General features: G+C 38.5%; 1 protein-coding gene across 18 annotated transcripts in view; it reads left to right on the top strand.

The window, feature by feature from the left end:
• tmod (tropomodulin) overlaps window positions 1–16,614 on the top strand; it is a 301,351-nt gene that overhangs the window by 212,184 nt on the left and 72,553 nt on the right. For all 18 annotated transcript variants that reach the window (XR_011713467.1, XR_011713468.1, XR_011713469.1 and 15 more), the window contains 2 exons: window positions 5,452–5,548; window positions 11,676–11,823. Coding sequence is in view for 15 of the 18 variants with exons in the window: in XM_071667838.1 (XP_071523939.1) it covers window positions 5,452–5,548; window positions 11,676–11,823 (245 nt within the window). In the remaining 3 variants the exon portion in view is untranslated. The remainder of the gene's footprint in view (window positions 1–5,451; window positions 5,549–11,675; window positions 11,824–16,614) is intronic.

Raw genomic sequence — 16,614 nt, forward strand, 5'->3', positions numbered from 1 at the left:
TTAAATAACCTTACCAACCAGTCAACAATACAGTCACCCCCTTTTTTTAATAAATTCCACTGCAATACCATCCAAACCTGCTGCCTTGCCGGCTTTCATCTTCCGTAAAGCTTTTACTACCTCTTCTCTATTTACCAAATCATTTTCCCTAACCCTCTCACTTTGCACACCACCTCGACCAAAACACCCTACATCTGCCACTCTATCATCAAACACATTCAACAAACCTTCAAAATACTCACTCCATCTCCTTCTCACATCACCACTACTTGTTATCACCTCCCCATTATCCCCCTTCACTGAAGTTCCCATTTGCTCCCTTGTCTTACGCACTTTATTTACCTCCTTCCAAAACATCTTTTTATTCTCCCTGAAATTTAATGATACTCTCTCACCCCAACTCTCATTTGCCCTCTTTTTCACCTCTTGCACCTTTCTCTTGACCTCCTGTCTCTTTCTTTTATACCTCTCCCACTCATTTGCATTTTTTCCCAGCAAAAATCGTCCAAATGCCTCACTCTTCTCTTTCACTAATAATCTTACTTCTTCATCTAATCAACCCACTTCCCACGCTTCTCATGCCACAAGCATCTTTTGCGCAAGCCATCACTGCTTCCCTAAATACATCCCATTCCTCCCCCACTCCCCTTACCTCCTTTGTTCTCACCTTTTTCCATTCTGTACTCACTCTCTCCTGGTACTTCCTCACACAAGTCTCCTTCCCAAGCTCACTTACTCTCACCACTCTCTTCACCCCAACATTCTCTCTTCTTTTCTGAAAACCCCCACAAATCTTCACCTTCGCTTCCACAAGATAATGATCAGACATCCCTCCAGTTGCACCTCTCAGCACATTAACATCCAAAAGTCTCTCTTTCGTGCGTCTATCAATTAACACGTAATCCAGTAACACTCTTTGGCCATCTCTCCTACTTACATACGTATACTTATGTATATCTCTCTTTTTAAACCAGGTATTCCCAATCACCAGTCCTTTTTCAGCACATAAATCTACAAGCTCTTCACCATTTCCATTTACAACACTGAACACTCCATGTATACCAATTATTCCCTCAACTGCCACATTACTCACCTTTGCATTCAAATCACCCATCACTATAACCCAGTCTTGTGCATCAAAACCACTAACACACTCATTCAGCTGCTCCCAAAACACTTGCCTCTCATGATCTTTCTTCTCATGCCCAGGTGCATATGCACCAATAATCACCCATCTCTCTCCATCAACTTTCAGTTTTACCCATATCAATCCAGAATTTACTTTCTTACACTCTATCACATACTCCTACAACTCCTGATTCAGGAGTAGTGCTACTCCTTCCCTTGCTCTTGTCCTCTCACAAACCCCTGACTTTACTCCCAAGACATTCCCAAACCACTCTTCCCCTTTACCCTTGAGCTTCGTTTCACTCAGAGCCAAAACATCCAGGTTCCTTTCCTCAAACATACTACCTATCTCTCCTTTTTTCTCATCTTGGTTACATCCACACACATTTAGACACCCCAATCTGAGCCTTCGAGGAGGATGAGCACTCCTCGCGTGACTCCTTCTTCTGTTTCCCCTTTTAGAAAGTTAAAATACAAGGAGGGGAGGGTTTCTGGCCCCCCACTCCCATCCCCTTTAGTTGCCTTCTACGACACGTGAGGAATGCGTGGGAAGTATTCTTTCTCCCCTATCCCCAGGGATAAATGGTATAACATCAAAATCTAAGCCTACTGTTAATTATTGTAATTTACCATCTGCTACGAGGCCAGTACCTCACAGTCAGGAATTACCTGTGCCAGAGCTTCCAAGAAACTTGACAGTGAGTGACGATGAGTCTGGTGAAGAGAAGGTAAACCAGGTAGAGGACAATATGGATCCAACATTTCAAGCAGGCTGTTCTTCAAGTGAAGCACATTTGCTGAGTCAAGGAGATCTTAATGATCTCATCTGCAATTTAAATTTGTCCAAGAAGCAAGCCGAACTTTTAGGTTCCAGGTTAAATGGCTGGAGTCTTCTCCAGAGTGAATCTAAAGTTTGTTTTCATCGTGATCACCATGTCATTTTCAAAGAATTTTACTCCCTTGAAGATGGACTGGTATTTTGCTGTGATGTTCATTCTGTTATGGAGGCACTTGGCCATGAATATATCACAGATGAGTAGCACTTGTTCATTGATTTATCAAAAGTAAGCTTGAAAGCAGTTCTACTCCACAACAGAAACAAGTTTTCCTCCATTCATCTGGCTCACAAAGCTAACATGAAGGAATCATATAACATGAAGCTTCTTTTGGAAAAAATTAAGAATGGGGACTTTAAGTGGAATGCATGTGGTGACCTAAAGGTTGTGGCACTTTTACTCGGAATGCAACTTGGTTCCACAAAGTTCTGTTGTTTCCTCTGTGAGCGGGACAGCCAGGACAGGAAAAATCATTATGTAAAGAAAGTGTTGCTGAAACAAACATCATTAACTTCATGGAAAAAGAATTTCATCAATCCTTGTCTTGTTGATTCTTGAGAAAATTAATCTGCCTCCTTTGCACATTAAGCTCAGGTTGAAGAACTCCATCAGAGGTATGGATAAAATTGGCCATGGATTCACATATTTGAGGAATAAATTTCCCTGGGTCAGTGATACAAAAATCAAGGAGGGTATTTTTGTAGGATCACAGAACAGGGAACTGTGATGAAAAGTTCGATAAAGAGCTAAATAAAGTTGAAAAAATGCATGGCTGTCATCAAGGAAAGTTTATAAAGATCAGAAAACTACTGTAATGTTGTAAAACATCTGTTGACTTCACATAAAACTCTGGGGTGCAATATGAGTCTAGAAATTAACTTTTTGGCCTTGCACTTAGACTTTTTGTGTGCCATCCAACCTGTGAGTACCTACAACAATATTTTGCTGTGATGGCAGGGCTAATATGTTGCTCTCAGCTCTTGACTTGTATGTTGATGAACATTTCTGTAGAGTGCCTTGCCTCATTCCCTTACTTGTCTTGGTTGTTGTATGATTCTGTTTTTTATCAGTACTATGCATAGGTATCTATTCTGAATTTGTCTGGTATTGTCAATAACCATAAGTCTAATCTTCTTTTGAATGCTGCTGTTGTCATTTCATTTAGATTTCTTAGATCACCAGGTATTGCATTGAATAATCATTCCAACTTCCTTTTTGGGCATTCATGTATCTTTCTGTTATGCATTTTTAGTTTGTTTCCAGGTATTACCCTAGACTTAATGATTCTGTGTCATCCTCGTCTGATTGCTTTCTGGTTCAGGACTTTGTGTTTTATTCTCTTTTTTGTTACCTGGCAGATGTTATCATGTATATTTCCCTCTGATTTTTGAGATGGCAAAACTCTAGTTCTTTTAATTGTTCAGGGTAATTCATATGCTCCATTCAATTTACCTGACATGTGAAATGTTTCTGTATTCTCTCTCTCTTGTTTGATTCAGTCTGTTTTATTGGTGATTATGCAGCACAACAATATTCAAGTTTACTTCTTATGTGAGGAAGAATAACAAGTGAAAGTTAAGAAACAAGTGACTTTGAGAATGTAACAATTGGGAGTAAGTAGGATGACCAGTGTGGAAGCCTGCCATACATGTCCCAACCACCCTCACGTTTATCCTTTGTGTGCTCACTTAAAACAGATTATGTAACAGGTGTGTTTAATCTTTTTTATGTAATACTGGGTTGATGGAGGATTTTGGTGTAAAAGATGATAGTAAAGAGCTAGAATATTTCATTGCATATTTTAACTATCATTGATAATGGTATATAGTGCATCATTTAGTATGTGTACTGATATATTACCATTATCCCTGGGGATAGGGGAGAAAGCATACTTCCCATGTATTCCTTATGTATTGTAGAAGGTGACTAAAAGGGGTTGGAGTGGATGGCTGGAAATCCTCCACTCTGGTTTTACTTTTCCAAAAGAAGGAATAGAGAAGGGGGCTATGTGAGGATTTTTTCCTTCTAAGGGTCAGTCATCTGTCCTTGATGCTACCTTGCTGACGCAGGAAATGGCGAGTATGTGCAAAAAAGAGTCATGTAATTCATCACCATTGCTATGCTTGTGAAAGAAGTAAGAGTAGAATGTGATATCAGGTATAGGTAAAACAAACAAACAAAAAAATTCTATGTCCCTCCTTTTACCTCGAGGTGAGGTAGGATTGCCCCAGATGTGTTGGCCACACCCCTTCATCTCACTTGTGTTTAGTTAGTAATTTTTGTGGATAGGTGGTGCTAGGCTCTCCCTACAGGAGGTTACACCATGAGTGAAAAATCAGCTTTGGTGAGCCTGCATCAGTGGGATTACAGGCTTGTCAAATAACTTGTCACTCCAAAGTTGTCTATAGTACTTTGTTACTGGAAGTAGTGCAGCCCAAGGCAGCACTGCATCCAGTACTCCTTTATGTCTATATGCTGCTAGAAGCAGTGAAAAGTTTTTACCAAGGATGTAAGGCATGTGTACGATTAAGAAGAGAGGAAAGTAAGTGGTTCCATGTGTGACAGGGAGACAACAGGAATGGATGAAGGTAGCAAGTGTGAATATGTACTTGTGTATATATGTATATGTCTGTGTATGTATACATTAAAGTGTGTATGTATGTATATATGCGTGTATGGGTGTTTATGTATATACATGTGTATGTGGGTGGGTTGGGCCATTCCTCGTCTGTTTCCTTGTGCTACCTCACTGACGCGGGAGGCAGCGATTAAGTTTAATGAAAAAAATACCAATAAAGCACACGAATGATGGCAGGAAAGGGTAACCCATACAACAGAAACAAAAAGATCTGCAAGCACTGGTGCAGTTCAGAAGCAAGTTCTTTTCATATAGGAAGGAATCATACGATTTATCCACAGTTGTGGTTGTGGGTAAGGGAATGTTAGGCTTCCAAAATGAAGGTAAAGGAGAACAGACAACCAAATTGAGTTACTGTGTCATAATGACAGAAATCTGTTGGTCTTGTTAGAATGAAAAGTAAGGAAGAACACATATACATACCCTGACCTGTGACATTTTGCCCTTGAGACACTTAAGAATTAGGGTACGTTTTCCAGCTGTGCTTCACATGCTTCGTATTTGCAGCAGATTTTGAAAATAAATTTTACCATTACATTTTCCAAGTAGAAAATACTCTTTTCTTTAAGAAGTAAAATGTGTCCAGGTATTTAATGTGTCTTTGTACATATTATGCATATTTTAATGACCCAGTAAAGTGCTGTAACTAATTGCCTGTGAATGGGTTTTAATTCCTTTTTATTTTTTTCTGAGTACTGCTTCTTCAAAGTGAAAAGTCTTAAATTTACATCTGTGCCATAGATTACAAATAGTTTGTGTGTATTTCTTTTGCATATCCTGATATGTGTTCGTATAAGCAAATTAAGATCAGTTTGAGATTCCTTATATGTTGTTTTGTTGTATTTTCAGCTTGGAAACAAACAGTATTAGCCCAGCAGGTATTGTTCGGATTATGGAAGCTCTTCTTAAAACTCATTCCGTTGAAGAAATTCGTCTTGCTAACCAGGTATTGTGATGAAGTCCACGATTTTATATTTTTTTGTAATAACAGTTTGCCTGGTTTCAGTTGGACATGAAAGAACATCGTCTGTTTGTTTGTGTTTTCATTGGAGGCTCCAGTCACTGACAGGTCACATCGATGGCTAGGCCTTAATTGAAATACAGAGAGGCTAAGAAAAGGGAAAAAGAAGACAAGGGAAAGTATTTTTGAGTTTTGGAGAAAGTGAAAAAACTTTTAAATGTGCCAGGTCATGGTTGTTGGGAGAGATACAAGATGATAGAGATTCCCAAAGCTTTGAAGTTGTAGGGAGGAAACAGTTATCAAAATGTCCCACCCTTGAGTAGCCAGTGGCACACAGTAATCATGTGATGCAGCAGCTTAGTAAGTCTACCTAGTGGTGGGGGCACACAAGCAGCCAGCTCTCGGGATCTGAAACCAAAGTAATACCTATAGAAGAGGGAAAGTAAACCAACATTGTGGCTTAGGTCAAGCTGGTCAAGTTTTGAAGTTAGCCTAGGAGAGTTTATGAGTTTACCTCTTTTGACTCAACTCTGTCTAGTTGGATGCAGAGCTAGAACCACTCCAGATATGAGAGTACTCCATACAAGGACAGATCAATCCTTTGTAGAAATGGAGCAACTGCCCAGAAAGGAAATTTCGACATCTAAGTAGGACTCCCAGTTTCTTAAGAGCAGACTTAGCTATTTCACCCCATATACTCCTTTTTAATTGATTTAGCCTTTGATATTCATTGCCCTGTGTTAAAGTATTTTGAAGTATTTTTTTTAAATTGTTATCTGAGGGGTTTGTTGAAAGAACAACCCTATTGTTTCCTTAATTGTCGGATTGTTAATCTTGAGTCAGAATCCAAAAGATTTTAGGCTCATATTTTAATTCAGCATGTATTGCAGTGCGAATAGATGGTCAGCAAATTGAGTAACTGTGTACCTTTAAATCCACTACAGTTTTACTGATGTCATTGCTGTCCCTCTCTTACCTTAGCATGCCCTAGTATGTATGCTCTTGTTTGGTTTATAAGATGGGAGTATTTTTTAAAGAGTTCATTAGTTTCTTTCTGTGTAGATGTATTTTCTTGTTTTATGTGTATTTGGAAAATGAATACCAGGAATATCGAATGTTTTACTCATATATAGAGGTAAAATCCCCCTCTATAGGTACATTTATTAAGCTTCTTATTTTCCCCTCTTAGTCATTTTTACAATTTTCCTCATGATTTGTTTGTCCTGTTACTGTAACCATCCCTTTTAAAACTGCATTGCAGTGATAGAATGCATATTGAGGAATAACAGCCTTACTTTTCATCCTGTGGTGATATTTCTATAACTTTGGGTATTCTCTCGCCTCTACCACTGCATCAGTCACCTTCCATACTGTCTTGATATTTCTGTAACCACTGAACAGTTCTCACACCTTCATCTGTATCATCCATCACCATCCTGTGGTGATATTTGTATTACTATAGGGCATCTTTCACTCCTGCCATTGTATCAAACTTCTTCCATGTGGTGATATTTCCATAACTTTGGGACACTTCTTGCTTGTTCTACTGTATCTGACATTATTTTGCCTACAGATCAATGAACAGATCTTTTTAAAGTGTTTCCATTGCCAGTAAATACAGCAACAAATCTAGCCTAGTTTACCCTAGTATCTTCTTGTATCAACGTAAAACTTTGCATAAAGCATATTACTATTGGGCACTTCTCACCCTTTCCATTGTATTAGATGTATTTCATCCTGGTTGGTGATGTAGCCTTAACTATGGGGCAGCTATCACCTCTCTTACTTTATCAAACATTACTTTGCCAACAGGGAATAGATCTTCTAAAGTGCTTTCATTGCCAGTTGATATAGGACAGTGTTATAAACATGTAGTATCTCTGTTGGCACTTAATCTTGTATCATCATAAAACTATTGCATAAAACAACTATGGGATACCTTTCGCCCTTCTCACTGTATTATTAGACATCTTCCTTCTTAGTTGGTGACATTTCCAGAACTATGGGGCACCTATCACCTATCCTGCACCATCAGACATTATTTTGCTTACAGATTCCTGTATAAATGAACAAATCTTTTTAAAAGTGTTTTCATTGCCAGTAAACATGGGACAGTTGGTACTTTATCTTCATCATAGAAACAGTGTATTCTTGTATCAGTATAAAAGTGTGGCAGTCACAACTGTAACAGCATGATATTTTTCTTATGCATCTTTTGACTTTGACTGTGATCTTGATCTGACTGGATTTTTCAGATAATTTTAGAAATCCTCAGTATTTTTACATTTTCATTGCGTTTCTTTTTCCTTTTGTGGATCAAAGGCAATTTTTACTCTAGATGACATGAAATGACTGTTGATATTGCTGAAAGTACTTGTTTTCTTTTTAGGTTTGCAATAGGGCTATATGATGTAGCATAACCAAAGTGTGTGTGGAAGATTTTGGTTGTGCAAATGCATGTTGAATGGTAGAATATAGATTTCATGTACAAATGTATCAGAAAGGCTTCATTGCCATTTAGGAATTTTTATGAATATTTTATGAATATTTGAATATGGAGTTGGTTCATTCTCAGGAAAATTTACCAATGATAAATCATAAGTATACGTTTGTGAGTAGGAGAGATGGTCAGAGGGCATCATTGGATTACGTGTTAATTGATAGGCGTGTAAAAGAGAGACTTTTGGATGTTAATATGCTGAGAGAGGCAACTGGAGGGATGTCTGATCACTATCTTGTGGAGGCAAAGGTGAAGATTTGTAGAGGTTTTCAAAAAAGTAGAGAGAATGTTCAGGAGAAGAGAGTGGTGAGAGTAAGTGAGCTTGGAAAGACCTCATGTATGAGGAAGTACCAGGAGAGAATTAATGTAGAATGGCAAAAGGTTAGAGCAAATGACATGAGGGGATTGGATGAAGAATGGGATGTATTTAGAGAAGCAGTGGTGGCATGTGGCATGAGAAAGGTGGCAGGTGGGCAGATTAGAAAAGATATTGAGTGGTGGGAGATGGGCAGATCAGAAAGGATATTGAGAGGTGGGAGGTGGGCAGATTAGGAAAGGTAGTTAGTGTTGGGATGTAAAGAAGTAAAGTTGTTAGTGAAAGAGAAAAGAAAGGTATTTGGAAGATACTTCAAGGTAAGAGTGCAGATGACTGGGTGATGTATTAAAGAAAGTGGGAGGAGGTTAAGAGGAAGGTGCAAGGGTTGAAAAAGAGGGCATATGAGAGTTGGGCAGAGAGTATCATTAAACTTTAGGGAGAATAAAAAGATGTTTTGGAAGGAGGTAAATAACATGCAAAAGACAAAAGAACAAATGGGAACATTGGTGAAGGGGGCAAGGGGGGGAGTGATAACAGGTTGTGATGAAATGAGAAGGAGATGGATTGAGAATTTTGAAGGTTTGTTGAATGTGTTTGAAGATAGAGTGGCAGATGTAGGGTGTTTTGGAAGTGGTGGTGTGCAAAGTGAAAGAGTCAGGGAGAATGGTTTGGTTAAGAGAGAAGAGGTGGTGAAAGCCTTGTGGAGATGAAATCCAGCAAGATGGCAGATTTGGATGGTATTGCAATTGAATTTATGAAGAAATGGGGTGATTGTGTTATTGATTGGTTGGTAAGGATATTCAGTGTATGTATGGATCATGATGAATTGCCTGAAAATTGGCAGAATGCCTGTATAGTGCCATTGTACAAAGGCAAAGGGGATAAAGGTGAGTGTTCAAACTACAGAGGTATAAGTTTGTTGAGTATTCCTGGAAAATTGTATGGGAGGGTATTGATTGAGAGGGTGAAGGCATGTAAAGATTGTCAGATTGGGGAAGAGCAGTGTGGTTTCAGAAATGGTAGAGGATGTGTGGATCAGGTGTTTGCTTTGAAGAATGTATGTGAGAAATATTTAGAAAAACAGATGGATTTGTATGTAGCATTTATGGATCTGGAGAAGACACATGATTGGGTTGATAGAGATTCTTTGTGGAAAGTCTTAAGAATATATGGTGTGGGAAGTAAGCTGCTAGCTGCAGTGAAAAGTTTTTAACAAGGATATAAGGCATGTATGCGAGTAGGAAGAGAGGAGAGTGACTGGTTCCCAGTAAAGGTTGGCCTGTGGCAGGGATGGGGGGTGTCCCCATGGTTGTTTAATTTTTTATGGATGGGGTGGTTAGGGAGGTAAATGCAAGAGTTTTGGATAGAGGGGCAAGTATGCAGTCTGTTGTGGATGAGAGGGCCAGGGAAATGAGTCAGTTGTTGTTTGCTGATGGTACAGCACTGGTGGCTGATTCAAGTGGGAAACTGCAGAAGTCGGTGACTGAGTTTGGAAAAGTGTGTGAAAGGAGAAAGTTGAGAATAAATGTGAATAAAAGCAAGGTTATTGGGTTCAGTAGGGGTGAGGGACAAGTTAATTGGGATGTAAGTTTGAATAGAGAAAAATTGGAGAAAGTGAAGTATTTAGATATCTGGGAATGGACTCAGCAGTGAATGGAACCATGGAATTGGAAGCAAGTCACAGGGTGGGGAAGGGGACGAAGGTTCTAGGAGCGATGAAGAATGTATGGAAAGAGAACGTTATCTCAGAGAGCAAAAATGGATATATTTGAAGGAATAGTATTTCCAACAATATTATATGGCGGGGAAGCATGGGCTGTGGATAGGGTAGTGCAGAGGAGGTTGGATGTGTTGAAAATGAAATGTTTAAGGACAGTGTGTGGTGTGAGGTGGTTTGATCGAGTAAGTAATAAAAGGGTAAGAGAAATGTGTGGTAGTAAAAAGAGTGTGGTTGAGAGAACAGAAGAGGGTGTGTTGAAATGATTTGGATATATATAGAGAATGAGTGAGGAAAGGTTTACAAAGAAGATATATGTGTCAGAGGTGGAGGAAACAAGGAGAAGCAGGAGATTTAATTAGAGGTGGAAGGATGGAGTGAAGAAGATTTTGAGAGATTGGGGCCTGAACAACAGGAGGGTGAGTAAATTGGAATGATGTGGTGTATCAGGAGCAATGTGCTGTCAATAGACTGAACCAGGGCATATGAAATGTCTGGGGTAAACCATGGAAAGGCCTGTGGGGCCTGGATGTGGATAGGGAGCTGTGGTTTTGGTGCATTACACATAAAGGCGAGAGACTGAGTGTGAATGAATATGGCCTTTTTTTGTCTGTTTTCCTGGCACTACCTCGCTGGGGCAGCGATGCTGTTTCCTGTGGTGGTGGTGGTTGGGGGGGGGGGGATTGGTACCAGGAATGGATTGAAGGTAAGCAAGTATGAATATGTATATGTGTATATATGTATATATGTATATGTGTATATATGGTCACATGGAGAAAATGAGTAAGGAAAGATTGACAAAGAGGATATATGTGTCAGAGCTGGAGGGAACGAGAAGTGGGAGACCAAATTGGAGGTGGAAAGATGGAGTGAAAAAGATTTTGAGTGATCGGGGCCTAAACATGCAGGAGGGTGAAAGGCGTGCAAGGAATAGAGTGAATTGGAACGATGTCGTATACCGGAGTCGATGAGCTGTCAGTGGATTGAACCAGGGCATGTGAAGCGTCTGGGGTAAATCATGGAAAATTCTGTGGGGCCTGGATGTGGAAAGGGAGCTTTGGTTTCGATGCATTATACATGACAGCTAGAGACTGAATGTGAACGAATGGGGCCTTTGTTGTGTTTTCCTAGCACTACCTCGCGCACATGCAGGGGGAGGGGGTTGTTATTTCATGTGTTGCGGGTTGGCGACGGGAATGAATAAGGGCAGACAGTATGAATTATGTCCATGTGTATATATGTATGTCTGTGTGTGTATATATATGTATACGTTGAGATATATAGGTATGTATATGTGTGGATGTGGGTTGGGCCATTCTTTCGTCTGTTTCCTTGCACTACCTCGCTAACGCGGGAGACAGCGACAAAGTATGATAAAAAAATAAAATTATATGTAAATGTCTGTGTATGTGTATGTATATGTGTATATGTTGATGAGTATATGTATGTATATGTGTATATGGGTGAATGGGTCATTCTTCGTCTGTTTCCTGGTGCCACCTTGCCGACATGGGAAACGGCGATCAAGTATAATAGATAAAATACAGATGTCAAACCAAGTGTTATGGTTATCTTACAGCGGGCAAGTGTTCTGGGTAACAAGATTGAGATGCAGCTCACAGACATTATTGAACAAAACCCCACAGTGCTACGTGTTGGGATCCACTTTGAATTTAATGATGCCCGCAACCGTGTCTCCAAACATCTACAAAAGAATCTTGACACCTGTGAGTATGAGGGCATCTCTGGCATCATTTAGAAGGGCCAACCATGCATCAACAAGAATTCATCACACCTTTAACTAATTGACATGTTGGTGTTGATGAATTTTATGATGAAATTGTTAATTTTAATGTTTACCTTTACAAGTGTTTAAATCAGGTTTTCAGGTCTGCTGAATTGCTGGTATCAGTGACTGGAAGGTTTAAAGGAATTTTTCAGTGAGGTAATATGTTACATTTTTATTTGCTTTGCTTTGTTATATACTTTAGTTGCTTATGCTAATTTAGTTGAAGCTTGGCAAGAGTGAGAAGCCTTTATTTTGCTTAATTTATAAGTCCCACACTTTTTGTAATGGAATGGCACCTGATCAAATTAGAATACTGTATTGGCATAATTTTTTACTGGATTATGTAGTTTGAGTTGAAAATTTTACTGGAAATGTTGAGTCAGGTAATGTAAAAAAGTCATGTTTTTACATTTGTAGTTTTCATTAAATACTGAAAATCACAAAATATCAAGCAGCAATGCTTATATACATGGCACCATTGTGCTTATAATTGCAGATTGATTATAAGCCTGCTATCAGGCTCAGTGATAAGGTAGATTGATTTGGAGTCAAAGATGATGATTTGATATGATGTTCATCTTCGTTCTTTATAGTAAGGCTGTGACACCCCCCCCCCCCAAAAAAAAAAAAAAAAAAAAGAAAAAATAGTTCTTTGAAATTTATACAGTATTATACTAAGAGTATTTATTGTTAATACTTTTTGAAATGGGTTGTTTGGTTGGAATGTTATTTCTGTGTTAATGTGTACAGCAAATTAGATATGGACATAAATTTTAGCCATTGAGATTGTTTATTAGAGGTTTTTGAGCATTCAGAGGATTTATTGATGGTTTAAATGTCTCAAGCTTGGTGTTTTGTTTTGATTGTTCAGTTAATTGCCTACAAATGTCATTATTTTTCTGTATGATTAGGCAGTCAGATTTGAGAAAGTTATGTGTATTTTGTTTAGGTTAACAATCAAGCCTCACTACTTCATGCTAATATAGGGATGTTGTTAAAAAGTAGCTGTTTAAAGTTGTAAAACATTAACCAACTCTGATACATAAAAGTCCATAATTAATCTTATCAGATTAACTCAGTGAATGATTGAATTCTTTTGAGTTATAGGAGTTAGAGATGGCATAATATGATATATGAAAAATTATCAGTGAATGCAATGCATAGAAAATGGAAAAGCATTCTTGATACAGTAGATTTGACAGAAAACCCACCTGGGTGATATATTTCTGCTGGTTGTTGCATATGACAGACTGACTGGTAATGCTTTCCAGCAAAGCATTCTTGTTTTACTTCTTCCATATTGATATCAAAGATGTTGAGTTCACAAATCCTCCTTTCAACTGATAAGGTCAAAGTAGCCCCAAATGCTGACCCCGAGTTAGCCAGGGATAAAGATAAACCTTGTAAGTTTTGGCATTTATGCTTACACTTTAAAAGAAAAAAAGGGCATGTGTGCATACTTAAACAAAATTCAAGAAATAGCAGGGTACATATTTTAAGATTGTTGGTTGCAACAGCTATTGTGCGACTCTTTCTTTCTTGTACTACCACACATTAAGACAGTTCTAGCATTGGTACATACAATTTCTTGCGTGTTGTAAAAGGTGACTAAGAGGGGTGGGAGCAGATGACTGGAAATCTCTCTTCCTTTATTATTTCCAAATGAAAGAACAGAGCAAGGAGTCAGGTGAGGATTTTTCCCTGTAAGACTCTGGTAGGTAGTAGTTGGTAGGCAGCTAATGACCAGGGAGGTATATTACCATTACTACCCACCTGGATATCAGGAGAGTTAGTGACAGCTGCATAGTGAGCCATTGCTTTTGTGGTTGTTAAGCTCCACTCCTCTGACCAAGATAGCTGTATAAAATTCATGATTTCACAGGTAGCATTTCATTAACATGTTTCAGTACCTTGACTGATTATTTCAGGGTTCATTTACAAGACTTGTTAGCTGAAATACAACTTTGAGACTTACTGAATATATTAAACATAATTTATGCGTGCGTGGGCGTTTATGTATATACATGTGTATGTGGGTGGGTTGGGCCATTCTTTCGTCTGTTTCCTTGTGCTACCTCGCTAACGCGGGAGACAGCGACAAAGTACAATAAATAAATGATAAATAGATATGTGATTTCCACACTGTCATAATTTACAATGAGACTGGCAAAAATCCAGTTATGAAGTTTTTCATAGAAATCAGAGAATGTTTTGTTTGTAGCCCCAGGATCCTCTTATGGGAATTCCATAGCACTTACAGTCTGCCACTTTCCCCGAGTGGTCACAGAGGTCTTTGAGAGAAAAGACTTTGAAGTTTCATTTGTCGTGACCCAGTAATGGTCATTGCGGATTAATGCATTGTGTTACCAGTGGGATGGTAACAGCAGAAGCAGGAAGGGTCTTATTTGGGGTCTTTTATTTTAGTATGCATGTAGTGATGGGTGGTGGCCAAACCTGAGGTGTAATGGGATGCCAGACATTTTTCTGGGTATAAATTTGGAGGGTATATCTTGGCTAGGGATTGTCTTAAGAATGATGGTAGGGGAGAGAGAAAGAGAACTGTTTAGTGTTTTTTTGTTTTTTTTGTATGTGAATGTATTTGGTTGTGGTAGGAATGGTTGGAGGAGGGAAATTTGGTTTTATAGTTAACAGAAGAGTGAGTGTATTTCTTGTTTCTTCTTGGGAAAGGACGGATTTTGAGGGGATGGTAGGGATTGGAAGGGTCATCCCATTTTGGTTCTTGAGCTTTGTTTTGTGCCGTTTGGAATTTTTTGAGCTCATTTTGGATATTTTGGGGGGAGGGGGGCTAGATAAGCACAACAAGTGCTTGTTCATATGAAATGCATGTAGAGTATGAAAAGGAATACTCTATAATTTACACAAAGCATGCAGGCAAATGATTGAAATTTTGGCAGCAGTAATTTTCTGGAATATGTATTTTGGATATGAGGCCTTTGGAAATCATGATGAATAGTTCTACACCACTGGTTTGAGATTAAAGGAAAATGCTATTGCTGGTTTACTGTTATGTCAGTATAAATGCTTATATTATGGTTAGATGATGTTCAGGTTTCAGGCTCATTGGCCTGTGATATGCTAATCTGCCAAAGGCATTTGTTGGAAGACACTGTAGGTAGTTGTCAGAGTTCAGCAGCCTAGTTTAGGCTGGACTGCTTGGTATGCATCCATGATATACCATTTGTCAGACTGAAAAAAGTTGGTCACTTAAACAATTGAAATTTGGTGAAAAGGAATATAAGCACTAATATGCATGATACAAATTCATTGAGTTACTATGATGGATTTTACAATGAGAGAGAGTAATTTGATGGCAAATTGCTGTCCCTGATTTGGTCAGAGAATAAACATTTAAGTGAAAAAGCAATGAGGATGAAAATATACAGGTCACAGAAGTAAAGTGTAAGACAATTCTCCTAAGAAGTTTAATGATAACTTAATGATGTTGATAAAACTGTACAGCACTGTAAAAGGGTGAAGTGATATGGAAGGTATTTGAAAAAAATGAACATTTAGATCTAGCCACAAGGGTCTTTAGAAGTGTAGGAATAGGGACTTTAATTAATGGTTTCAAAGAGATATGTAGACTCCAAAATCTTATTCATGATGATGAATATGATGTATTCTGGGATTTTAAAGTAAATTTTTTATTGAAATAAAATCTGAAGCACATAATGACATTACATATGGATAAAGTGATAGAGAAAAAATAGGATGTGGAAAGAAGAGAAAAATATGTTGAAAGAGAAGAACAGCATGATAGAATCATGATGCAGGAAAAATGGTAGTTTAGGAGACATATGTAAAAGTTGATTGCAGAGTAGTGAATGAAAGCCTCATGCAGATGAAAAAATAAGAAATGTGTATGTCACTCTGAAAGATCATGTTTGACTTTAAAACTGGGATGTGTATGAATGAACTAAAAGGTTAAATGTACCTGAACAACTCCATATGATAAGAGATAAGGAGTGGAATTAATGATAACACATAGGGGATAGGGGAGAAAGAATACTTCCCACGTATTCCCTGCGTGTCGTAGAAGGCGGCTAAAAGGGGAGGGAGCGGGGGGCTGGAAATCCTCCCCTCTCGCTTTTTTTTTTTTTTTTTTCAAAAAGAGGGAATAGAGAAGGGGGCCAGGTGGGGATGTTCCCTCGGGGGCCCAGTCCTCTGTTCTCGACGCTACCTCGCTAATGCGGGAAATGGCGAATAGTATGAAAGAAAGAAAAGATATGCGAACAATATTTTGGCATGGGAGTCAAATTAAAAAACTGAAGAAGTTTAATTAAAGTAGTAACAGTGCACTTTGTATGATTACAGGCTATTTTTTTCTTTTCTTTTTTTTTTTTTGAAGAGGGAAAGAGACAGTTATAGGGAGAATGTTATTCTTGAATGAAGGAAAGAATAATTTTAGTGGATTGGGATTTTTTCTAGAGAAGGAAAGTATATTTTTGAAGTTGGCATATTACATAGGTGAAGACATGGAGCCTGAACATGCAGGAGGATGTGAGATGTGCAATGGATAGAGAAAATGTAAACACTGTTGATTACAGTGGATGACATGCTGTCTTTGGGCTGAACCAGGGCATGTGAAATGGTTGGGGGAAACCACAGAAAGGGCTGTGGGGCCTGATTGTGGATGGGGGCTTTGTTATTAACATTTCTCTACCTAAGTAACTGGTATTTCTTTTAAATCCAAATTGTTCCTAAAGAA

The sequence above is a fragment of the Panulirus ornatus genome, chromosome 12 (assembly GCF_036320965.1).
Source record: "Panulirus ornatus isolate Po-2019 chromosome 12, ASM3632096v1, whole genome shotgun sequence".
In the NCBI taxonomy this organism is placed as follows: Eukaryota; Metazoa; Arthropoda; class Malacostraca; order Decapoda; family Palinuridae; genus Panulirus; species Panulirus ornatus.